At 35.1% G+C, this 25,889-nt stretch overlaps 1 protein-coding gene across 1 annotated transcript in view; it reads right to left on the reverse strand.

Moving 5' to 3' along the window:
• The window catches only part of LOC145687895 (solute carrier family 4 member 11-like), a 560,150-nt gene that overhangs the window by 51,905 nt on the left and 482,356 nt on the right, over positions 1-25,889 (reverse strand). The window contains exons 7-8 of the mRNA XM_081761438.1: positions 8,065-8,271; positions 2,754-2,946 (exon numbers count right to left, since the gene is read on the reverse strand). Coding sequence (XP_081617564.1) covers positions 2,754-2,946; positions 8,065-8,271 — 400 coding nt within the window. The remainder of the gene's footprint in view (positions 1-2,753; positions 2,947-8,064; positions 8,272-25,889) is intronic.

The following is a 25,889-nucleotide window of genomic DNA, read 5'->3' on the forward strand; positions in this document are numbered from 1 at the left end:
TTTTGAGAAATGAAAAATATCTGACGATTTCCCATAACATTCAACTTCAGTAAATCGAGGGGTTATCATCTTCTTTTGATCTAGTAACAGTTTACTCAGTTTTTATTTATTCATTCTCACTATGCAGAAAACAATTAATTATACACTGCTAATAACATAATGAAAATCATCTCACTGGAATGGCAGAAAACAATTTGCATGTTTAACTTTTTTTCTGAAACTAGACCACAGTATCCCATGAAATATCGGAGTAAAAGGTCTCACTGCTTCACACTTCTCTTTCAGAATACCTCTAAGTAAATGAATGTTGTGAAGTTCCAAATGGCGATGAAATATGGATTGTAGATAAAATTAGTGTTTTACTATTACTATCAAACTTGTTATGTACTTTCTTCCTACTACTTTCTCTGAAGTGAACTGAACCATGATAAGTATACTCAGTTGTTAATATGATGTAGCCATTTTTGCAGAAACGAATTGATGCTTAGTTAACAATGTAATTTTGTATTTAGTACTTAAAATTTTATAGACGGCATAAATGGTTCGAATAAGTGCGATAAATAACGGGACTAGACAAAAGATGAAATTTTGTACATGTAATCTCAAAAATAATGTTCACTGCTTTTAAAAGCAACACTAAACAAAATGAAAAGATAAAAAATATAATGTGATGACAAGACGTTACTTTTAAACTAAATTTACTTACTACACAGGACACTATTCAGTAGTAAGATCAATTTCTTTGATATCGATTTTATAATATCAACAGTAAAACAGCTTTCCATTTTCTTCGGAAGAGGACGTCAAAGGACCAGGATACAGAGATTAGGAGTTTAGATATATATATAGTAGACTCCCAAATATCCGGCCTAATGTGGCGGATACCAAAAAAGCCGGATAGTCGCGAGCCGGATACTCGGGAGCCTACTATATAAATAAATGCTTCACTCAACTTCAGGAAATTTTTCTCACTCTGTGGGAAAGAAAATATTATATTGCAGGTACAGTTTTTGTATGAAACATGCCACTTTCTTTTGCCGATAACTTACCAGTGTGGAGAGGTACCTGAACTACGGAATTTAGCTGAACAACGTTAAAGAGAAAAGGAGGACGCTATATAATAACTCCTTACTTGTTTTGCAGATTTCCATAATAATTTCAATATAAATTTTATTATTGTACTTTGTGGCTTACGAAAACAAAAATAACTGAATTCTAAAAGATAATAAGCGTGCATTCCATTATACTCTCGTCGAAGTAAGTGCTTGAAGTATCTTATACCAATGAGCTGTAGTTATTACGTTCAGAAATTGCCATACAATAGCAAATGGTTAGTATTCTTGAGTGTGATATTGTATACAAGAGACAGTTTAGTTTCTCATGGCGCATCGTGTATTATGTTAATGATGCAGTAATTACGAAAATACATTGCCACTGAGTATTCAAGAAATGTAACTGGGTTATAGCATTCCGATTTTTTAAACAATATGAATACTAGGATATCAAAATTTAACAATAGAGAAATTTGAACCGGTTTTAACAAATACCGTACCACATTGGTTTGACAATGACAGTCTAATTCATATATTCATATATTCATATATTCATATATACAATGACCAGTAAAGCTGCATACCTACCCTTCATTTTTTTCTATTAACACTTTTCGGACGAGCGACGGCGTATACCTAATCGTGTATCTAATGTCCAGTAGGAATAACGACGGGCATAGCATTCCCTTTACTTTACATTGTTATTGCGAATGAACTACAAACTATAATCGCAGCGTGTCTTCTTTCCACATTTACTGGCACCACTGTATTCGAATTTGAGCTGCTAGAGAGCATGGATACATTTATTCGTCACAAGGTAAGCTTTCTTGAACACGTGTCGTGTTCACGCTTATGTTGTTGTGAATGGAATAATGCAATTTTGATGCTGATCAGATTTTGAAACTTCTTCACGAGGATTTCTGTTCTCATAATTTGGTAATAAATAGATAATTTATTTGTTGCCAATACCTGTACATTAACATCTAATACAATGTCATATCTCTTTTTCCTTCCCAAGAAGTATTTTTAAAAAAATGAAAATGTTAGAACAATTATTCTAAATATAACAAGTTACGAGGCGTATACATATTTTGAAAGAACAATCTTTATAGTTTTCATAAATGCCTTTCAAATAAAGGGAACTTAAAAGAATTGTTTTCTATGAATTAAAAAAACAATATATAAATACAAAAATCTTCCATCTGCTGAAAAAAAAAACAAAAAAAAAAAAAAAAAACGATACGTTAAAATCCTTCCGCAAGGAGTTAACTTCGGAAATATTTAACCTATTTGAGTACAATTTTCAATATCTTGCAGAATATTACGTTCTCCAAACTGATTAACAAACAATATGTTCGGAGCAAATATGGGTAGCAATTTGACATTATATACGGAGTATAAATCTTACTTGAGGTCGATGACAACAATCCTCATTGAATTGTGTTAATATGGGATAAGATCTAGTGATCCTTTATTTAGCAATAAATGTTCTGGCTTCTTAAGTTGTAAATTTAGTTAGCATCATATTATTTTAACAATTAATTCTTTTCCTCATTATCCAAGTTCTTCTTTCTTTTCATACATTGTCAACACACTCAAGTTTTTGTGAAATAATGGAAAATAAATATTTTTGCACTATTTAACTAATTACTGCACCGACTATATGAAAAGACACTATCAGATTCTGTTATGTACACTTACGTTTTGTTAAAATTATATAAAGACACACCCAACCACAGAGTCCCCAGCATGAGCAATAAGAACAAAACACTGCTTTCACGATTACAACCATCAACCCGTCCTGTAGAAACACAGCTTATATTCAAATCCGTAATGTTTCCTGACGCTGAAGAATAACCTTTGCATGCTTCAGTATTGTAGTTCTCTTCAAAGTCTGAAATTCAAAGAAAAAAAAATATGTAATGGTCAATGTGTGACAAAATTCATAATACATAGTACTCATTGAAAAGTAAATTTGTTATTTATCACACTCATTACATAATACAGTAAAACTTGTTTTTAGCGGAATCAAACGGGACTCGCAAAAATTTCCGTTAAAGATAGGTTTCCGGTTAGCGAAGGTTATGCAAAAAGAAGAAAAAAAACATATAATGGACATACTGAGATATAATAAGTCAATTTACAGTTTTATTTCTACTATGAATTAATACACGCAAAATTTACAATGAACATAAAAAAGATACTGTACATAAGTTGGCTTAATTTTTCCAATAGTCAACAAGGGTTTTCTGTATATATCGCTGTTTGTCTGCTCAACTTTCTACACAGACTTCAGCCTGAGATACCACACTAAGCATATCAGTGTCATTTCGACATAAGTCAAAAGTTGCAATTCCTTTAAACTTTTGACAAAATCTTTAACCTGCACTCTTCTTCCAACTCAATGCCTTATTTCTCTTTTTTCTCCACCTCCTATTCTACTTTCACACTTTCCGTAGGATGTCTAAAAACTTTCTAAATGCTGCACTCCGAAATTTGAAATTTCCCATTAAGAGGCTTGTTTTGATTTCCGTTGTACACGTACTAATACAGTTTCCGTTTAATGAAGGGGACTTGACACGATTTTCGCCAGTAAATTTATGGGACCATGAAATATTTCCGTTTAACACAAGTTTCTGTTTAATAAAGGGTCCGTTGAAGAAAGGTTTTTACTGTATTAGCATTCAAACACTAAAACATACAATTTATCTTTTTCTGCCAGTAAGTAGGCACTTCAGCTGAAAAATGATAAAGGGTTTGCTCAACATGTAAATATTACATCATTTTTCGATTTTATTTATTTATTTGTTTGGAACGAGCACTTGTATCTTCAATTAAAATCGACCAGTTTGTTTTCAAAAACCACTTAAAGTGATTTACCTGACTTTCCAGACACTTTAAAAAATCTTCAGTAAGAAAAATTGTGTTTTGTTCAATACACGATATTTATCAGCTATTCTAATTACGTTCGTTTTATTTTATATCATGTATATTTTTATTTCACAATTTTAAGTGTCAATGCTGTAATATTGTTATTAGTTGCCATTGGGAAATTTGTCTAATGTCATACTTCCATTAACAAGTAATTTATTGTAATTTTTAGTGATAACTATATTTGTCACGTTGTAAAACATTGTATTGCTTTAAATCATTCGGATTAATTTACAGCATTTATATTTTTGAAACATAGATATATAGCAGACTTATTTAACAATATGAACAATAATTAACTACGAGATTTTTATCCAACTTTATGCTGGAACATAAGATCACACAAACTGTTAATGTGCGCTTTATACTCAGTAATAGCAGCAAATTACATTAATGTTACATACTTTAATAATAAACTTATGTGCAGGAATATTTGTCATTTGCTAGAGACAATTTTTCTACTCTTCATTTATGTTAAAGAATCAAGTTTCCGAGTAGGAGGTTACAACAACTGCATTTGATATAAATGATTCCAGCTTGTTTCTCGGTAGGAACTCTATTAGCGCACACAGCGTAAGCGTAAAGTGTCAAAGTAGCAGAAAAAATAAAACAATAAGAACTGTATTGACAGCAATCAATCTTTACGTTTTTTCCCTTTCTAACTTTTGCGTATATATTTGTTTTATCACCTTAATTTCTATTAATAAGCGTAAGCTATTAATGTAACATATAAATGGAGGCCCTTATTTTTAAAAGGGAATATTTCCACCTCAAGTTTTTTGCTAAATTGGTCTTTAAGATTTCTGAATCTATAGGGAAGGGGGGATCTCACTTAGCCTAAAGAGCACAATAATGGGACATTGAACTGCAAGATTTTAGTTCATTTTTGAATCTATGGGATGAACTGTGTTGGATTACGAAATATGATTTATCCAAACAGAAAAGTTTTTGGTAAAAATTACAATGTAAAGTTAGTCGTATCTATATAAAAGCAATATGTACAGCTTGTTCATTCACTTCTACTTTAAAAATTAACAATTGTGCAGCATTTCATATCAAATATTGAGAAACAATTAAAGGTCAATTTTGCAAAGTAATGTATATGAGAACGTTCCCTTTTGAGAATAAGCTCCTCAAATAAATAAATATAATAACAATAATAATAAGATAAAAATAAATGCAAGCAGACACATTGCAGTTAGTACAGACAGGAGTCATAAAATTTATTGTTAGTGATTATAAATAAAATTGATTTTCAATGACTTCGATAAATGCCAGTGAAACTAAATATGCTGCTCGTCTTGTTTCGATCTATTGTATGACAAGTAAGTGTCTGTTTGCTTATTTATTAAATTGTTATTAACAGTAAATGCCGTCTCTAATTACAGAAGACTTGCATCGAGAAAAAACTTAGGTATAAATCTCATAATATCTAAGTAAGGTATCCGAAAAAAGAAATCCGAAGTAAGTAAGGTATCCGAATGTACACTCATGTCCAAAATTATAGTCGCATATCTATAACTATCTTCTTGTAAGAATATAATTTGATAATGATTCTGCAGTTTGCTTTTAATACTGATACTATGTGTATAATCGAGAAATGTATATTTGTAGTAAATTTCATAGGAAAAGAATTATAAATACGAAAATTAGAATGAATAGAACAAAATATTGCTAAATGGAGAAGAAAGTTTTATTTTCGTTTCATTTTTCTTATTTACTGCTCTTTTGACATGAAATTTGCCATATACATGTCTTTGTCAGTTATACGCATATTAACATTATAAGAAATACCGGGCGAATTCATTATCAAATAATATTCATACAACAACATATTTATAGACATGCGACAATAATTTTGGACATGAGTGTACCTAACTTTTTAAGATTAATGATACTTACAATTAGACGTAAAAGTACCTAAAATACCTAAATCTACAAGAACGTAATAAAGACACATAAAGCGAACAGATTAGATAGTTTCATGGGAGACAGTAATAATCTACGAACAGTAGGTGTTACAGGAGACCGTTTAGGTATATCTCATAAAGCAAGCATTTTAGATGGCAAAACAATTATCTGCTAACAATTCAGTTGTTTGGCATAATGTGCCAAACGATGTCCATTAAGTAGTTAGTTCATGCGCTATGGAATGGACTTAAAGTTAAAAATGAAATTTGACACCAATGTAATTTATCATTACCTTTGTGTGAATAATTCATCTTAATGATACATTGAAACTTACAAAGCGACGTAGTAGGTGATCTTAGCTACACCTGACTTTGTATTGGCCTAAAACGGAACAGCGACTTTGTGATCCACAAGCACTTGCTTCATAATTTTCAACTTTTTGTTCATACATTCCACTTGCCGCAGGAACAAAGTTGTATTAATTATCTAGTTAAGGAACATCAGTTCATGATTTATGATATCCCAGGCAGTCCATCAAAGACACACCATAACTTTTTGTCAATGCAGTAGTTATTTTGGTTGTTTCAGAGTGAGTTTATGTGGCGCCATGGAATATCATAAATAATAATCAGCTTTTCATCACACATCGGTAATCTGCTCACGAATGGATCCTTCTTCTGACGACAAAAACAAATAAACAATGGCATTTGCTCATACCTCTTTCTAAGCCACAGTCAGCTCGTGTGAGAAACATGTCCCACTTAATAATGTTTCTGCAGTTGACGAAGGTTTCGATGAATGGTTTCTGCAGTGCAATCGAATGCTTCATCCAATGACCCAAATGTTGGTCCACTCAGCATTGATAGCCACCTTGAGTATTTCGTTGTCTGTGGTGCGTCCTGGAGGAATCAATGAAGCGATCGTAAATTTGTTAAACCAATGTTGTACTTCATTGCTGTTAAACCAACGTTTTCTGCTGTTAAGCGAATTTTGTACTTCCTGCTATTAAGCCAACGTTGTAGTTCCTGCTGTTAAACTAATGTTGTACAGCCTCGCCGGGAACTCCCTGTACAATCACTTTGTAATTATATGTTTTTCTACCTTCTATGGATCCAAAAAAAAAAAAAAAAAAAAAAAAAAAATCTGTGAAGGTTCTTCCATGTTCGTAGCATCATAGCCTTATGTGTCTCCATATGCAATTGTTTATCCACAGGGGTGACTTTTTGAAATCTTGAACGAACTGTGTCTTTCAGCTGGTCGTTATCTGTGTACTGGGTTTTTCACACCTCTTCTTTCACAATACCCTAGAATGCATTGCCAGGTGTGGCGATGTCCGGGCTTCTTTTGGATAAAGGAAATGGAATCAGAAGTCGTTTTGACTCATGACCATCGATTTCATAGGCTATCATTCAATGGAAGCGGCCCAAGTTTCGCGGCGAGTAATCGGCCTCTCACTTAGACAAACATCAAGAAAACTTCCTGTTTCAAATGCTTACTTTTTCCAGTCCAATACCGTTGGTCGTGAAGGTCCAGCTTTTACAAAATGATCACAAAGTTTTTCATTATTTCTTCCGGTGTTTTGCTTGCGATTCCACACACAAACCACTAAACACTCCTCCACTGAGGAAATGCTTATTCCGCTATCAGGACTCACTGGACTAAATTGTTTGAGCGTTTTTTTCTTCCACCAAAGGACAAAAATGAAGTCAGTAGTGCCAATCGCATTATGAAATAAAGCAAAAAAAAAAAAAAATACTACTAGTTTAATATTAATAACAAATATATTCATTAACCTTTGTATAATTTGATCATATAATGTAATATTGAGTGTAAAAGGATTTCTTGCTGTACTTCTTGCTGTTAAACCAATGTTTTCCCCTGCTGTTAAACCAACGTTGTAGTCTCTGCTGCTTAACCAAAGTTGTACTTTATGTTGTTAAACCAACGTTGTACTTCCTGCTGTTAAAAGAACGTTGCACTCTGTTGTTAAACCAACGTTGTACTTCCTGAGGTACCCATTTAAATGTAACCATTCAACCAGTAGGCTACAAGAGGAAATATTCTCTAATGCAGTTACTTTTCTGAGTGTGTGAAGTACTATCATATGAAAATAAAAGAACAATATACCGGTACCTGATATATTAAGTTAATTTTTACCACATTCACTTACTTTTTATCATATCCCTTATAGCGTCTACGAAGAATGCTATGGAGATGAAAAGGGCGAAAATTTCTTCTGTAGAGCGAGTGGACCAACGCATGAGACGGGAGACATCAAATAACGAGTAGAGAATGAGAAAGAAACTGTTCCATAATCCAACGCAACAATACATGGCATGAAAGTCCAATTTGAAGTCTTCACAGATGTTGTAAATTACTGAAAAATATTAAAAGAAGAAAATAGAGTCAGTATAAGCAGTATAAGGTGTTCATATATATTTAAAATAAAGTAACCCATTGACATGCATAATCTTTTAACATGCGACGAACTTTACGAAGTCGATTTATGCAGAGGGGCTTGGTAGCTCAGTAGTAGAGCGTTCACCTCCGGTGCTTGGGGTCCCTGGTTCGATCCCAGCTCGAGTCACGTGGACTTTGTGGTGGTAAACAAACACCGTGCTCGTGGGTTTTCTCGGGTTCTCCCGTTTCCTCGCACAATTTCATTCTTTTCTCATCTTCACCGTCTCCTTTAGCCTAACCGGCATAACTGTGGGACGTAAAACTCAAAGATTTCACTTCATTTTCATTTTTCGATTTATGCAACCATCTATTAGATGTGCTGGAACATTACATTTCTTAATCGTTGCATTATTCGCTAAGAGATGACTGGTATGAGCGTGTTGTAAGTTAAGAAACAATCGATTGAATTGTTTAGTAAGTACACAATAGAAGTATCTATATGTGGTAGTAAGAAAAAAACATATACCAATGGGTTAAAGAACAATTATTATCATATATCTGTATCCATATAGTATTGCATTCCTGTGATCCAAAGTAAAAGAACCTAAACCAACTTAAGTACCACTAGCTATTGAGAAGACACTTTCCTCTACCCATTTATAATGAAAATAAAAATAAATGTATAAACCCTCTTATATTTGGTTCAAACTAGCAAAATACCCGTTTTTTCACACGGGGAGAATACTTTTCACTTTGGACAAAAAGGGCTGATTTTGGATTTAAACTGGATCGGAGGTATCACTGTTCATCTCTGCTACGCTGAAAACTATGGATTCGGCAGTAATATCTGTCATTTTCGATCATTTGTATATATATATATATATATGTCCCTCCCCTCCCCAATTTATGGGGGTAAATTTGGATTTAAACGTCATCGAGAGTGTCACTGCTCATCTCAGCGACTCCGAAAATTTTCCACACTAATTTCGGTCATTTTCGATCATTTTTAAAAATCTAGTCCTCCCCCTTCCATAAGTTGTACCGTCAAAATGAAATGACAGAAAACATTCCAGGCCCGAACCTGATCTATGTTGAAAATTTGATGTAGATCGGTCTCGTGGTTGAAGAGTTATTAACTTACAAACGTAGTCACTTTCACTTTTATTTATGTTTATATATATCTCTCCCCTCCCCTAAGTTGCACCGTTAAAGTGAAATAATAATAATAATAAAAACATCCCAGGACGAAACCTTATCTATGTTGAAAATTTGATCGGCATCGGTCGTGTAGTTCAAGAGGTATGAAGTGACAAACGTAGTCACCATCATTTTTATGTATATACTATAGTATTCGCGCAGAGTCGTGATGCTTGACCTAGATCTACCGACTTCACCACCCAATAGAACGCGAGGGTGTGTTCCGGTCGTCAACCCCCACCCATCACGTTTTGTCAGTGTCGTCTCTCACGCTACACAGAAAACATGTCCCGAGAGTACAGTGTTGTCGGATTGGCGCGAAGTTCCGTTTTCTTAATTGTTTTTGTTGTTGTTGTTGCCTTATATTCTCATTGTTACTATTCGTGTTTTTGTTACCGTTTTAGAATAATTGTTTCTGTGGTTATTGTTGTTCAGTGTTATTATTGGTTATTTTTAAATGTTATTCTTTTTAAACTCTTTTACACTATCTTCAAAATTTGGCAACATTGTTGACGAATTTCAGTTGTTTGACGTTTCCCCAAGTGTGCGCTCGGGAAGCGGCTCCACGAATTGTACCGAAGTTTTCCGATGTACCAAAGCTCAAGCAATGATTGGTTTAGAGCCTAAGCTTTACGACTCGGCGCGAGTACTATAGCATCAACTACCCGCCTCTCTGGGTTAAATTTTAAAAAAGGTAATATGTTCCGTTAGTCAGTCACTTTTTTACTACTACTACTAAAGCGTTTTCATCACAGCGACCCCGAAAATTACGTATTCGTCACTAATATTCATCATTTTTAATGATTTATATATATATATATATATATATATATATATATATATATATATATATATATATATATATATATATATATATATATATATATATATCAATGATTTAGGATATCAGGATTTGAATAATTCAGGATTGCCGCTTTGTTATCCAGTGTAAAGAAAGTAGGATTGAAGCCCATTTCATCCAGTGTAAACATAAGCGTCAGGGGGAACTATAGCCCCCTTGGATCCTCGCCTGTATATATATATATATATATATCCCCTCCCCAGGTTGCGGGGCAGGGCATTGAAAGTGTCACTGTTCATCTCTGCGAACCCGCGACCCCGAAATCTATGGATTCGACACCAATATTGGTCATTGTCGATCATTTTTATATATTTTTCTCTCCCCCTCCCCCAAGTTTCGAGGCTGAATTTGAATTTAAACAGCATCGAGAGTGTCACTGTTCTTCTCAGTGACCCCAAGGACTATAGATTCGAGACTAATATCGGTTCTTTTTAATCATTTTTAAATATCTTCCCCTCCCCTCCCCTAAGTTGCACCTACAAAGAAATATGATAAAAATCATGAAAGGTCTGAAGCATATCTATTTTCACAATTTGATCGAGATCGGTCGAGTGGTTTAAGAGTGATGAAGTCACAAAGACAGTCACTTTCATTTTTCATTATATATATGTTGGACTGTGAAAGTGAAATAACGAAAACAACCCACGTCTGAATCTTATCTATGTGGAAAGTTTGATCGTGATTAGTCGGTACTTACTTAGTTTTATTCATTTTTATATATTTCCCTCCTCCCTCCCCTCCCCGAAGTTCTGCCGTCGAAGTGAAATAATGAAAAACATCCCAGGCACGAACCTCATCTATGCCGAAAATTTGATCGATATAGGTCATTTGGTTCAAGAGTTATTAAGTTGTATTCATTTTTTATATCTCCCCCTCCTCTTCCTCCCCTAAGTTACACCATCAAAGTGAATAGTTAAAAACGCTTCCAGGCCCGAACCTCATGAATGTTGAAAATTTTATTGGGATCGATCGGGCGTTTCAAGAGATTAAGAGTCACAAACTTAGTCACTTTCAATTTTATAATATAGACTAGCCTTTGGCTATGTGGGGGGCTCTGCCCCCAGACCCCTGAGTCTGCTCGACCTACGCCTTACATTCCTTTATCGGCCTTTGAATCAACAGTGAATTTCGTGAATTTGCTCTTCATATTTCCTGAATCTGCCCATTCGGGGGCTTCGCCCCCACACACTGTATTTGGTCGGCCTACGGCTTCGCACCCCTTGACCTCACAATTCTATCGTTTCTTTTCCTATTTCAACTATCTAAAAGATAAGATTTTGTATCCAAAGAAAACGCCCATTTAAATAGTATGGAAATTTTTTCAGCCCCCTTTAGACCCCTAAAAATTAAAAATATTCAATTTTGGCAATTTTTCTGTCGGTTAATCCTGGAAGGCTACAATCATGCCAAATTACATCATTCTAATCTTGCCGGAAGTGCCTAAACATTTTGAAGTGTAGGAGACGTCCCATATAAATAACATGGGAAAGATTTTTCATACTTTAACCACTCTACGGTTGGAAATTTTTATTTCTGATAATTCACTTAGGAAATGATCGAATTTCAAGATTTTATTCCAATTCTAAGTACCCAAAACAGAGATTATAGGTAAAAAAAAAGGGTCCATTTAAATAACATGGGGAAATTTTTCATCCCCTCTTTAGACCCCCTAAAAATAAAAATTACTTTTGGCAATTTTCCTGTCGGTTAGTTCTCGAAAGCTACAATCATGCCAAATTTAATCATTGTAACCCTACAGGAAGTGCTCAATAATTTATGTCAGCTCATGTAGTTTTATATATAGTTAAGATAAGATTGATCAAATTTGCGTTGATTTATATTTCCTTGATTCCGAGATCCGATGATAACGGGTATGAAATTTTGAGTATGAAATATTGTAGATCTTGATACTACTAGAACAAAATGGGGATAGTTGAGAGAAGATTCGTCCTCCAAATTTCAGTTCTGATTGCATGCCAGCTGCATGTAGTTCTTGAGTACTGAGACTAACGCGCGTGTTTGCCTTGGATACCAACCCAAGAAATAGATTGGATTCCTTTTCGAAGAAAAAAGGTCTTGTCTCCCGTATCCACAGTACTAATATAGAACGTTAACTCCAAACAAATCAGTTTTCACAGTTAACTGGTTTTGGCAGAGAGGACGTACTGTCATTGTAACTTCTAGACATTTCTACTGAATTTCTTCAAAACTACACACTTGTTCTAACTAGAGAATAGCAACATATAAAATTGAACCTAACCGGGCTGTAATACGGTGAAGAAGATGACTTGTGTTAGTCACTATTGGGACCCTAGATACATAATTTACAGAAATTGCTAAGATATAGAACAATCTATGGGCATCATCTTGCATGACTAAGTTCAACATAGAATTAGTTATCTTTACAGGGTCCTTGGTGTTTGAATAGGATTGATTTTATTTGTCTAAGCCACAACCCCAAATGAGAGATCGGTCCTCACGCGTGAGATAGATTAAGCTTCACAAATATACAGGTAGCCTTCTAAACAAATGTGAAAGCTGAAATATAAAAGAAACATTTCTGTGTACTTCAGGTAATAGTGGGTGGAAACATACGAGGAGCATTCAGAAGGAAATGTCTCCAAGCTCACTACTTGGCTAATAGTATTGCAAACATTCTGAACTGTTTATCATAAATGCACCAATGTCTAAGCTATAGAATGCCACTTGTTTCACCTTCCTATCTCTTCTCGTTCCAGAGTAATGGAGCAGTCCATGTAATCCAGTGTTGACGTCCTGTTGAAACAGCAGGTTGTCATTGAATTTTTAACTGTGGAAGATTGTGCGCCCAGGACCATTCATTGCTGTATGACTCCAGTTTACTGGGATGCCTGTGTTGATGTCAACACTGTCAGTCGATGGAGTACTGTCACACATCCTCAACTCCACCAAAAAATTCAAAGTTGTCCCATCTGCTGGTAAAGTGTTGTTGACTCTCTTCTAGGATTGGAATGGTGTCGTGCATACTGAATTTCTGGGAAACGGTCAGACAATAAACACAGATTGATACGGTGACATCCTAAAGCGACTACGGGTCAGATTGCAACGCACTCGCAAATAAACATATAATTTGCAGCACGACAGTGCTTGTCCGCATACAAGCCACAAAACTCAGGCAGCACTGCAACGTCTGAAGTTTACAGATATTCTATCTCATAGTGCCTATAGTCCGGATCTTGCGCCCTGCAACTTTTAGCTCTTCTTCAAACTTAGGGATCACCTTAAGGGCCAACGTTACAGTTATGACGCGGATGTAGAAGAGGCAGTTCGATAATGGTGTTGCCAGCACCAACCACGATTCTTCGCCGACGGCATGAAAGCCCCTGTTTCGAGTTAGAGCAAGTGTGTTGTCCGTAATGGGGACTATGTCGAAAAATGATACAACCATTTGTAGCTGACGTTGCAAGCTTTCCATTGATACCTGTATTGATGCTACTTGTCAAACACAAATAAAGGTATCGCCTTGAAGGAATTACTTTCTAAATCACCCTCGCATATAAGTGGTCATCAGTTCTGAGCAAGATATTGCAAGATTGATAGATAAACATATTTATAATAAAGTTTATACTCGTTTCTTGAATAGTTCAGCGGAGATCTACTTGTAACTTGACCTAAGTTCAGCGGAAGTGTCCTATTTCTAGGTGCCCCTACTACTTGTCAAATATGCTCCGCTCTTTAAAACTGGAACCTGATAATGTCACGACGATTTTGTTAATTAAGGAATAAACCAATTATTTATTTAAGAAACACATTTTTCTCAACTGTAAAAGAAAACAGTTTTAACAAACACAGTTTCCTTGAAACTGAAATTTTCCAACAACAATTATTCCTTGCATAGAAACTTTCCTATTTCAGCTTCTTCTTGAATTGTGTGTTTCTGCTCCTTCTCGAAGCAGAATTAAAACCACAAGTTTGGAAAAGTTACGCGAATTGAACAGAGAAATTCTCATGTTAGTACGGTGATGTGTCTTCCCTTGACAACGACCAAGGCCTTGTAAACACACGACCTGGTAAGAGCAAAGCTAATTCATTTTAACTTGAGAGATAACTGGCTAAAGTTTTTCAAAGTTCCCTTTTCCCATCTGAAGGTAATTATGAGTTATAGAATGTCAGTGGAAGGAAGTTTTTCCACTAATCACCGCAAGATTAGATATGCTTCTTGATAATTGAGCGGTTCAAACTAGTCAAGCAAGAATCAAGTTGCTTTCCAAGGTGTTAGCAACCGAGTTCGGTGAGGAATTGTAACGTTGTCACGCAGCAATAGTGTTGTAGAAATTCAGTATTGGAGAGGTATCTTTTTCTTTTTTTTTAGTTTGCGTCAGTGTCAACTTTCTGGACATGCAATTAAGGTGGATGAGTTTAAACATTTTAAACTATTATTCTTATTATTTGAATTTAACTAAAAATAAATACGCCTGTCTGCTATCTGAGAAATATATTTTACACTGTAAATTTGCCGATCGTGTTAGTTATTATGGGAAAACGTTGAGGCAGCGTTTTTTTTGTTTTTTTTACCATACAGATCTTTTCACCAGCAACACGTAATAGAAACTGTTCAATTTTTGCATTTCTCATATCTAACTAATTGTCTGGGTAGTCAACAGATGGAATTGTTTCAGACTGTGTTCGTCTCCAACTGCTTTATATAATAAAACCTTTTTTTGATATCCTATTATCCAGTTATCCGGATTTTCAACATTTTAGATACGAGCCTGCAATGCGACACATTATACAGGGTGTTTCAAAACAACACGATCAACGTTTGAGAGGTGATTCCTGACACCAAAATAGGACATAAAATATATACCAACCTGGGTGCACAAATGTTACCTTTTCGGAGTTACAAGGTGTCGAAAACATGAAAAAAAATGAACTTTAAAGGTCCATAGCTCCAAAACTGTGGGACCTACCGTAGTCGGGTCAAGACTTCGTATAGGTACTAATATGTGCACTTTTCAAAAATACATGTTTCATAATCCTGTGGTACTTCCGTAACAATTTTTGTAGAGGTAGTTGGTGGGTACTTCAGATTGTATGCCCGTAGCCAAACTCTCTCTATAAAAATTACCTTAGGATTCTGAAACATGTATTTTTGAATAGCGCACATATTAGTTCCTATGCGAAGTCTTGACCCGACTACGGTAGGTCCCATAGTTTCGTAGCTATGGACTTTTAAAATTCATTTTTTCATCTTTTCGACATCCTATAACTCCGAAAGGAAGCATTTTTATACACAGGTTGGTCTATATTTTTTGTCTTATCTTGGTATCAGGAATCACCTCCTAAACGTTGTTGGTGTTGTTTTGAAACACCCTGTATATCATGTATATACGCATAAGTTATTTGAGACCAGAGTACGACTAACAGTAAGATAAAATACACAGATCGTCCGCTACACAAAAGCCTTTTCGGTAAGCCTAGTGGAAAGGGAACTTTAGTCAGGCCAAGAAGGCGGTAGTAGAATGTTAGGGAGATGGGTAACAATAATTCAATAGCAAAGGTTTGCTTCTGTAGGGATAAACCTTGATCTCTCTCTCTCTCTCTCGCTCTCTCTCTCTCTCTCTCTCTCTCTCTCTCTCTCTATATATATATATATATATATATATATATAGAGAGAGAGAGAGAGAGTAGATGGATATAGCTCTCTTAGGAAACAAACCACACAAGGTAGAAGAAAGCAAAATTTTTACTGGATACCACAAGTGACAAGTAGAGACTGACACAACATCCTAATACAAGATGCTGTCACGAAATTAGGGATCACTGTGAATGTCCTGGAAATTATCCAAGATAGAAGGTTGTCAAAAGTATTGGAAAGACCTTAATCCATCAATGGATCGATAATTGTTGTTAATGGTATGCATGCGTTTCAAGTTTAAATATAAATAACCGTCACCACTACACTCATGTGATCCTAGTTCTCATTCTTGATATACGAGTATTTGAGATTAAGAAATAAACGCTTATATCTTGTTTTGAGAGAGATGTTTAACCCTGTAGATGTAAGAATTTCTAAAAAGCAAAGACAGTTAAACTAAAATTTACTGTTCCTGGGTATCACTGGGTAAAATTTACTGTTATGTCTGAGTATAACAAACGGTTCTGCGAACTGGAAATATTTTAACAAGCGGTTTCAGCGAACCGGCTGAATAGAACCACTGATCTTAGCCACAAAGTTAGTTTGCACTGTGCACTTAATCGTCTTCTCGCTATAACTAGCTTTTAAGGTTTATTATTTTCTGCCATGTTCTCGGTTTCAAGAACAAAAATAGAAAAATAGAAAATGAACATCTGACAGAGCTCATTACTGATTTCCTTGAAATAAATAAATAAATAAATAAACGATTGCCTCCTTGGAATAGAAATAAATTCATTAGAAATTGAAGAAATATGAGTGAAAATCGAAAGAACAGGACAAAGGAAGGAAGCAAGAAGAAAAAGAGAAGCAGGAAGACCTAAAATTTAAGTTCTCTTAAAAGAGATGGTATTAATTGAATAATCGCGTTTCGAGAAAAAAAAAAACACCATAAAGCTTAAGGGGAGAAAATTTGACAGAAAGAAGAGTATGTTACAGGTGAAAAATCTTCAGAGAAATGAATTTATCTTCAAGGTAGTCAATTTTAGAATTTATTATGGAGAACTACTTACATCATTCTTCGGCCTGTTCTCAAAATTACGTAATTTGAACAATCATTTTGTTTTCGTAAAGTTTTAACTAATTCTAATTTTGTATATACAATTGTTGGACGGTATCAAAACAGAAAAATCGTACTTGAAGGCGAATAGGTTAGCTGAAGACCGTTGAGGACTATAATGGCAAACTATCTGTAATAATGATAAATTCAATTTATTAGACCTTAGTACATCTTTTTTTTTCATAGGTATTTACATTCAATGAAATTGAGGTTGTCAGAACAACAGCAGTATAATTTGATCTTACATGAAAATCAAGATGTTTGCACTGTCTGTTGCTTTGGAGGTGATTTTTTTTTCCTTTGAGGTCAGATCAATATTTTTCTCGTCTATCAATCTTTTGTATCATTTTCCAGCTTGCGCAATACGAATTCCTAACTTGAATTCCGTGCCACAATCAAATTATTGTATATACAATATTTATGGATTACAAATAGTAATATTATAGATTGTGTTCTAATTGGAAAACAAATCATTTCAATATTTTTTTCAAGTTACTACAACAATAAATATGAATTATATTTAAATAAAGGCAGTATGTTAATAAAACTAAATGTATGACAACTTTGTTACAAATTTTCACTGAAAGATGATAGATCATTGGTGTATCTTCTCGATTAGAATTTTTTGTCATATTGGAAATTTTAAATTTACTTCCTGGTAAGATCTGTGACGTTAAAACTGATATTAAAAAGCAGAACTGCTTAATGTTAAGTCATTAGCATAAATGAATAAATTATCAATATAATTATAATCATAATATTTCAGTAATACTACTTTTTCTGTTTTACACTCCTCATCTATATAACATTTTTCATGTTGAAAAACGACATAGTTACACTGTTGCAGACTATACAAGCTACTCAATTCGGTTAATTTTAACCCAGAGAAATGTATGAATGTAACACATAATTTCACACAAGGCAAACAAAGCAAGGGGGAGGGTTCTAGATGGCTTTTTGCTCGAGGGAGTCCGTCTGTGAAAATAGCCATATTTGTGTATGCTGAGTTTTCAAGATAGAGAGAGTTTTATTTGAAATTTATTAATTCCGCAAGCTAGACGCAATTCACTTCACCGTTAAGGAGAAAAAACATACATGATGAAAACGAGAAAAAAGTTTAGATAAGTAGTTATTACTTCTGTATCATGAAGTACCTGTAATTAAGAATGACAAGTGGGAATTATCTACTGCTATTCTGTTAATCTTCAAGAGGTACAAAATTTTGAAATTATTCATGTAGGAGGAAGGTTCTGTTAGCATTCTGTAGGAAGATCTGCATTTTTGTAGAGTGTTTATTTTGTAAACCGCAACACGTATTTTTACAGATATATATTTTTACAGATATATATACAGATATGGGCGTCCAAAGAGGTGTAAAATATTTCTGGAGATCCCTTTCTACCAAGTTCTTGTCAATTGAATGTTGATGAGCTAGTATAGTGTGAACTTGCTTGAATATATCATTAGATTTTGTCATACTTCGAAAGTGCAATTAGAATATCAGTCTTTAACTCTTCAAGCTTGTTCGACGTACCCATGTACGGACCATTATAGTGTTTCTAGAGGCGGTTCGACATACACGTATACGTCCGTTTAGCGGTGACGAAATAATGCATATTCTGCAATCTATTGTTTTCCCACATAAACGGAAACAAATGTCACTCAAGAGTAGACAGTAATGTGCTGCCATCTGTAGATTTTCCAGACTGCACCACACAAAATTGGACTTCTAAACGAACAAGAAGACACGACAGAAGGAATAGTTTGTAAGTGCAACATGTATTTTTTTTTATTTTTATTATAATTTTTGTTATTATGGAATAAATAATAAGCAAATTTCATTGTAATTGAGTAAATGGTTTTTAATATACCTATATTCAATTTTGTGACATTATACGAAAATCGCTATTTTGGTGATTTAAAATTAAAACCTATCGCAACGACTGCTACGTATTTAACTCCAGATTCGAAGGGAGTATGTAGATAGAAAGTAATATTTACATCCAGTAGTAAGCTTTTTGGTTGCGAAAAACAATAGTCCTTCATTGATTTTTGGTAATCTTGATTATAGATACTCGTTAGATTTACTTAACCCTTATCCGGGCAGAGAGCGCTATCGATAGTGCCACTGTGTATGGCCAGTGAAGCAAGCACTGACAGATACGAGGAGCCGACGCGAGGTGTGTGAAACTTTCGTTGTGCAAGAGTCGGTTGTAGTAGAAGCACTGTTACGGAGATATATTTGGCGTTTCTATTCCGAAACGGACGCAATCGAAGCAGCCCAAGAACGACAGAATCGGTAGGGACGCAAGAGAAAGGAAAATTGTGAACTCTGGCAAAGGATTGTTTGAAGGGGCCCTCAGTGAGAAAACTGCGCGAAAAACACGTTTGTTTTCAGTTTTAGTTCTTGTCGACAGTGTTACCATCACTTTCAGGCCCCGAAAAAAATATATGTTGTACCTAAGGGCATAACCATTTTTTAAACCGAAAAATCAGCCACGTGTACCCCCCAATTTTTTCTACATTTTTTTTTTGAAATTTTCAATACACAAAAAATAAAGAAAATACGCATCTATGGTTTTGAAAAAAATGCATATTTCCATCTAGATAGTATCTACAATCTGTGAAACTTTCGAAATTTTTGGACCTCCCCCACCAAACTTTTTAAAAAAATATTCAATTTTGAGCATATATGATACGATAATTTAGTAAGGGGAGGGGGTAGGGGATCAATTTTTTTGAGGTGGTTTTAGTTCAAGGGTAACGTTTTGGGTAAATAGCGACCCAATTTGGATCAAGGGCCGATTTCACTATCTTACGAGGAAAGACCCTTTCAAGGAAATCATACATGTGCAAATTACTCAGAAACTATTGACTTTCGAACCCCGGTTCATATGGGTGAAAATGTTCCAAAATACTTGTAAAATATCCCCTTGCAAGGAATGCATCGAATTATCAGTCACCCTGTATTATGAAGATACACCATTTCTCAGGCTTAAGAGGCTTTGTAATAGGTTAAAGCATATCAATAAAAATTACGTTATATTAAATATGTCATTACATTTCTCTCCAATCCAAATGGTTAATTGAATTAAACCTGATATTTCAGTTTTCCTTCTTCTCATTCTTCTTCTTTCTTCTATTTATTTTCTCCTTCTTATTATTATCATTACAGGCATATCATATTATTGAAAATACTTGAGGAAAAAAAAAATGCAGTTTTTTTTTGTTTTGAATCTGGAATTATATTAATATTCCTTGTTGGAAATTTAATACACAAATGCAAACCAATCCATAACTGCAAATCCAAACAAATACAAAAGGTGAATACAATATGCTGCATTCATGATATTACAATTTTATGCTTAATTGAAAGGAAATTGAAAACATGGTGACAGCGGGACAAGCTATTAGATATACCATGGCTTACAAGAGTACTGGAATAATATGAGAGACAGGGTGAGCAGTGGGATTTTCCACTATTTTGAGAAGAACAATGACCTCCACTTTTCTAAGTAAAGGATGAAGTAAAATATAAAATATTTAAAAACAAGTGATGAGCATATTTTCGCCATTTAAAACTTTATTTCAATCTGTCTATATCTTTTGACCAGTGGAAACTTCCGCTATGTTATGTGCAGTATTGAAAATACAAATTTATTAACAAGTAGAAAAAAAATATTTGTAGTTCTAAAAGCAGTCGCATTTTTTTCCCCTTTCTCTGAACTATAAAGTTTGGAAACACACTCACGACACCAGTTACATAAACCGTTGGTGTTAATTGATCGATTCTCAGCATCAATTGTACGGTATAATATAATCTTAAATGAAAGGTTACGGGCCACCACAGTAAACTTTATCGTTCTCATTTCTTAAAATACATATCATTCCCATATATGGCCGTCCGGGTTACTTGGACCCCTGGATTTTTGAAGTGTTTCAGTTCTTAATACATGTCAAAACATATTAGTTTGCTCTCAGATACTATAGTGCTTACTGTTAGCATATTGATACAGGAGGTATCAAATATTACTTTACAAATTTGTAAGTTCATATTGATTTATTTAACTAGTTTACAGACATGGTTTTGCCGTCTTTTGTAGCAAAATACATCAAGTTTTTTTTTTTTTTTTTACCTTATAGCAAAAGAGGTTCAACGTGGCTATCATTGGTGACGCTGCTCACATCCCATGTGAAGTCACACTTGCTCTACAACGTTTTCAGACGTACAGGGACGACTTGAAGATTTATTGTGTCTTACCAAACATCCAGTTTCAATAAAACGCTTATCCTACTGACAAATAGTAGGACTACTGGCAGGATCTGTACCATACTTTGTACGAAAATTTGCGCTGGACAGTTGTCGCAGACTTGGATTCTTCAAATCAGAACACACAGCTTTCACGCCCGGGACTGGTAAAAGCAGTCATCTTTGCTGCAACTGCCACTAGCGCTTGCGGTGGCTTGTTTCGGAACTAGTGTACTACGTGAGTCAAAACTTGATGTAGGCCTATTTTGTTACAAAATGGCACCAAACCATGTCTACAATATAAATGAATAAATCAATATAAGTTTCCAAAGTTGTAAAGTCCTTTTTGATACAACCTGTATAAGCACTATAGTGCTATAGTTTATTTACTGTAGTTAATAAGGATATGTTTCAGTAATAACTGCAGCATAACCTGATTTAACAGAAGAAATGGGAGCGAGAAAGGTTAGTGCAATGGTACGTAATCTTTATTCCCTTTCGAAACTATGCTAAGCAACGAGAAATCTTGTCTTATCTACGGCAAAGGCTATGTCTGTTTGTCTGTTGACACGTATCAGAGCAAAAATGGTAAGATAGATTGAGAAGCGTTTTTTATATGTGGGTTCAGAGTCTCAAGAATGTATTCCATCTCCTACAGTAATTCTACCGTAATCAAACCGGAAGTGCTGGAAATCTATCATTTCCGGTTTTAACATTGAAAAATATACTATTAGTGAGAAATTGGTTTTCGATATGCATTCAGGATACACCAATCTGTGCTCTTACGAAAGTGTTTTTCAAAGTTTTTAGCCTGACACTGATCGCGACACTACTACTAAGACGTTGATGATATACAGTGCCATCTATGAAAGAAATAATGTATTAGTTGTAACTCTTTAACTGCGTCAATTCGTTGGAGGCAGTTGCTTGAATTAGTCAGTATGCATTACGCTCGCATACTGCATGATAATTCTCCACTTTACATGGCCATTGTTTTAAAAGGCTGCAGTGAAAAATGGTGACTTTGAGGAGATTCAGCACATACCATATATCCACCTTACAGGCCAGATTTACCACTTGAGGATTGCCAACAACAGCCATATGCGCTGGAGCATTGTCATGCAGTATGCAAGCTCAACGCACAGCGACTGATTCAGACACCTGTCTCCAAGAAACTGACGCAGCTAAACAGTTACAACTCCTACAGTATTTCTTCCATAGATGGCATTAAATGTTAGGAACGGCTTTCCCACATGCTCTCTAATTTAATTTGAATGTCTAACATTCTGTCCCTTCGCACACTGAAGAATTTAAGTTTTTGTGTTCTGCGTTCTTATCTAATACAGAGGTTACAAAGGACGGATCTACTGTTAACTTGGTCCACCACCATAACTAGAACTTGAATCTGCTATGCACACAACATAGATGCATGGTCAACGCTCACAGTAAAAGCCGTTCCACACTTCACTATCTCACCTCCAAGAGAGGTGAATTATAGAACCCCACTACCGCTCCCGCCTACAAATTAGAAATATTTCATGCATTGTGCTCCAGTATAAATTACCGATCATCAGAAATTCATTGATTAGTTCATTTGCATTAACGTCCTTTGTCAGAAGCGAGATTACAAACGACGAGATATTATAGATTAACCCTCGCACTATCTACACATTTTTTTTTGTAACGCGGACTACCAAGGGGGGGGGATCATTTATGCCCACTTGTTAAGATTAATTATATCTCGCAAAAGAAACTAATTAGAAACTCTCACAAAAATCTACAGATTGAAGTGAACAGTACACAGCACAAGACTGACAGCTATTCATTATGCTTCCGAGCTCCTTCGTGGCTAAGCGGTTAGCGTAAGCGTCTTTGACGCGGGAGACCCGGGTTTCTATTATCAGCGGGAACTCATGTGGTTCGGATTCTACGTTAACCAGTAGATCCACTTCTCATATAGCCACGTTGCTGGACGGGACGTTAAACTCAAAATCAACTCAACTCATTATGCTGCCATCTAGGAGTGACACTTCTAAACGTCAGTCACATCTCCTACCAACAGGGGGGGTTACTTTGCGCCCACCAACTTAAAATATCAAATTTATGAGACACACTATAACGTGAAACTCTCTAAATGAACAGTACACGGGATGAGGTTAACCGCCAAATTCAGAAAAGGCGGGATACATCTATTTACTATACTGCCATCTAGGAATGATACCGCAAAATGTCAGTCACATCTCCTACCAAAGGGGGGGGGAGGGTTTGTACCCACTAACTTAAAATAGCAAATTTTAGGACACACACTAACGTTGAAATTAAACCACCGTAAGTTATTCGCTTTAGCCAAACATGTTGAGCAATAACCTATGTTCTTACAACTTTAAAGAATAAATTAGAAGAGTAATTACAAAAAAATACTGTATTGGGCACAAAGTAACCTCGTTGGTAGTCCGACAGTTAAATTGCGATCTGAACCACTGTACTGTTCGATGGTCTCCCATCCGAAATCAAACCTGGAACCTCGTAGATCAAAGTCTGTTGTACGGCAGAAAATCGTCAACTTTTTAGCACTAGCTTACAAATTATGAATGGTACAAATATATACTCTTTGATTTTTCAGCAAAAACGCAATGAAGGACGAAAATAACCAGTATCTATCTTGAGGAACAGGAATGCGTATCGTTGTTTTTTTTTTTTTTTTTTTTTTTTTTTTTTTTTTAGAAATGAAAGTGTGGGATTTAGGTTCTGGATGGTAAACTGAAGTTATACTCCATTGATGAAGGAAATTATGACATTGACGAAAACAAGATTTCTATCAGAATGTGCACATATCTGTGAGCAAAGAGTGTTACTATTATGTTCTATTGGGAAAAATCTCTTCTGATGCGACAGCACATCGATCAGCTTCTATTCTCTCTCACTCTCTCTTTCTCTTTTCTCTCTCATACAAAAACAGATTCTCTCCAACACACTTCTTCTTCACATCCTCGAATTCCTTGACGTTCAAACAGTTAATGCATCTTCAATGGAAACGACCATTGTGAAGCGACCAGAGAGGATGCTTCCCTTTAGATAGACTTGTCAGGTTGTATCCGATGGATCCAGTAGAATTCGAAGAACTAGGACGCTCAGTAGCAGAGCTTGCTACACTAAATCAAGGAAAACTAACGACGATTTTCGAGGCATGAAAACAATCGAAAATACACGAAGCAAAAACTAACGATTACTCGTAATATATGAAAACAATTGAAGGTAGGGAGAAAACATAAGAACATTCACACAATGACGACCACATTGCAAATGAAGGTATTATGTAATACTCAAATAGCGATCACTACCCTTAGAAATATATGAAATGGGAAAAGTTCCCTGATTCTCGAAGGAATTTAATGTTTCAATGGATGCAAAGCTACACATTTCGTAGTCCAAATATTCATTTAGTTGTAACTTAATTATGATAGGAAACTTTTGAAAAAAAAGTGTATTTAAATTACTATGCTTGGTACAGTCTTGTTCAAAGAGATTTAGCCACTCATCTTGCTTTATAAGGGCATTCTGGCAACCGCACCTAGGAAATGAAAATATATTAGTTCAAAGATCTCAATTGGCATAAGAAAAGCAGAATTTGTTTGAATTAATTCCAACAATAGGTCAGATTTTGCGAGGCGAGCAGCGAGGCTATATGAGACGTGGGCCTACAGTTTAACGTGGGATCCGAACTATATGAGCTACCGTCGGGAATCAAACCCGGGTCTCCCAAACAATAGGTTAGAGTACAAGGGTTTTCAAAGATAGGTGCTGCCCACTTTTGAACAAGACTGTACATAGTTATTCGTTCTTATTATGTCATAATGAATATAGTTGTTCTCGGTAAATCAGCCAGGTGAATTCCACATCGTGCAACGTTTCGAGAACTGACAACATTGTTTTCGAAACATTGGACAACGTGGAATTCACCTGGATGATGGTCCGACGACAACTATGTTCAATTAATAATTTCTTCATTCTTCGTTCAACAGTTTGTTTGAATCAAACACCAAATTGATGCAAACATTTAAAGTTTAAAACACTTACAAGAATTACAACAGTAAGTAAATTTTCATTTCATTGTTTGAAATGATAAAGTTTCACTTTTACGGACAAGAGCTGCCACTAACTAGAACATTTGAAAAAAAAACATATACAGATGTGTTCAGAAACGTTTTCACGTGTGATTAGCGCCGTACTTAAAGTGCGACTAACGCGTGATGTTAACCTCTGTGTTCAATAAAATATTGGTTATGTTATCCACGATTTATATGGAAAAAGGCCAGCCACGGCTTCTACACAGGGTGGTCCACACATATTACGAGAGAATTGGTATTGCTTATCTTGTTTTCTAAATACGAAAGTTAGCATCGCGCGTTAGTCACACTGTCAATACGACGCTAACCACACTTTAAAATGTCTTTGGATACGGCTGAGATTATTTATACCAGGAGCGGATATTTCAGATTGAAACTAAAGCGTGAATGGCTGTACAATAATCCGCAGCTCGACCAAATGTTATT

This window comes from Thermobia domestica, chromosome 6 (assembly GCF_964235325.1).
Source record: "Thermobia domestica chromosome 6, izTheDome1.hap1.1, whole genome shotgun sequence".
NCBI lineage: Eukaryota > Metazoa > Arthropoda > Insecta > Zygentoma > Lepismatidae > Thermobia > Thermobia domestica.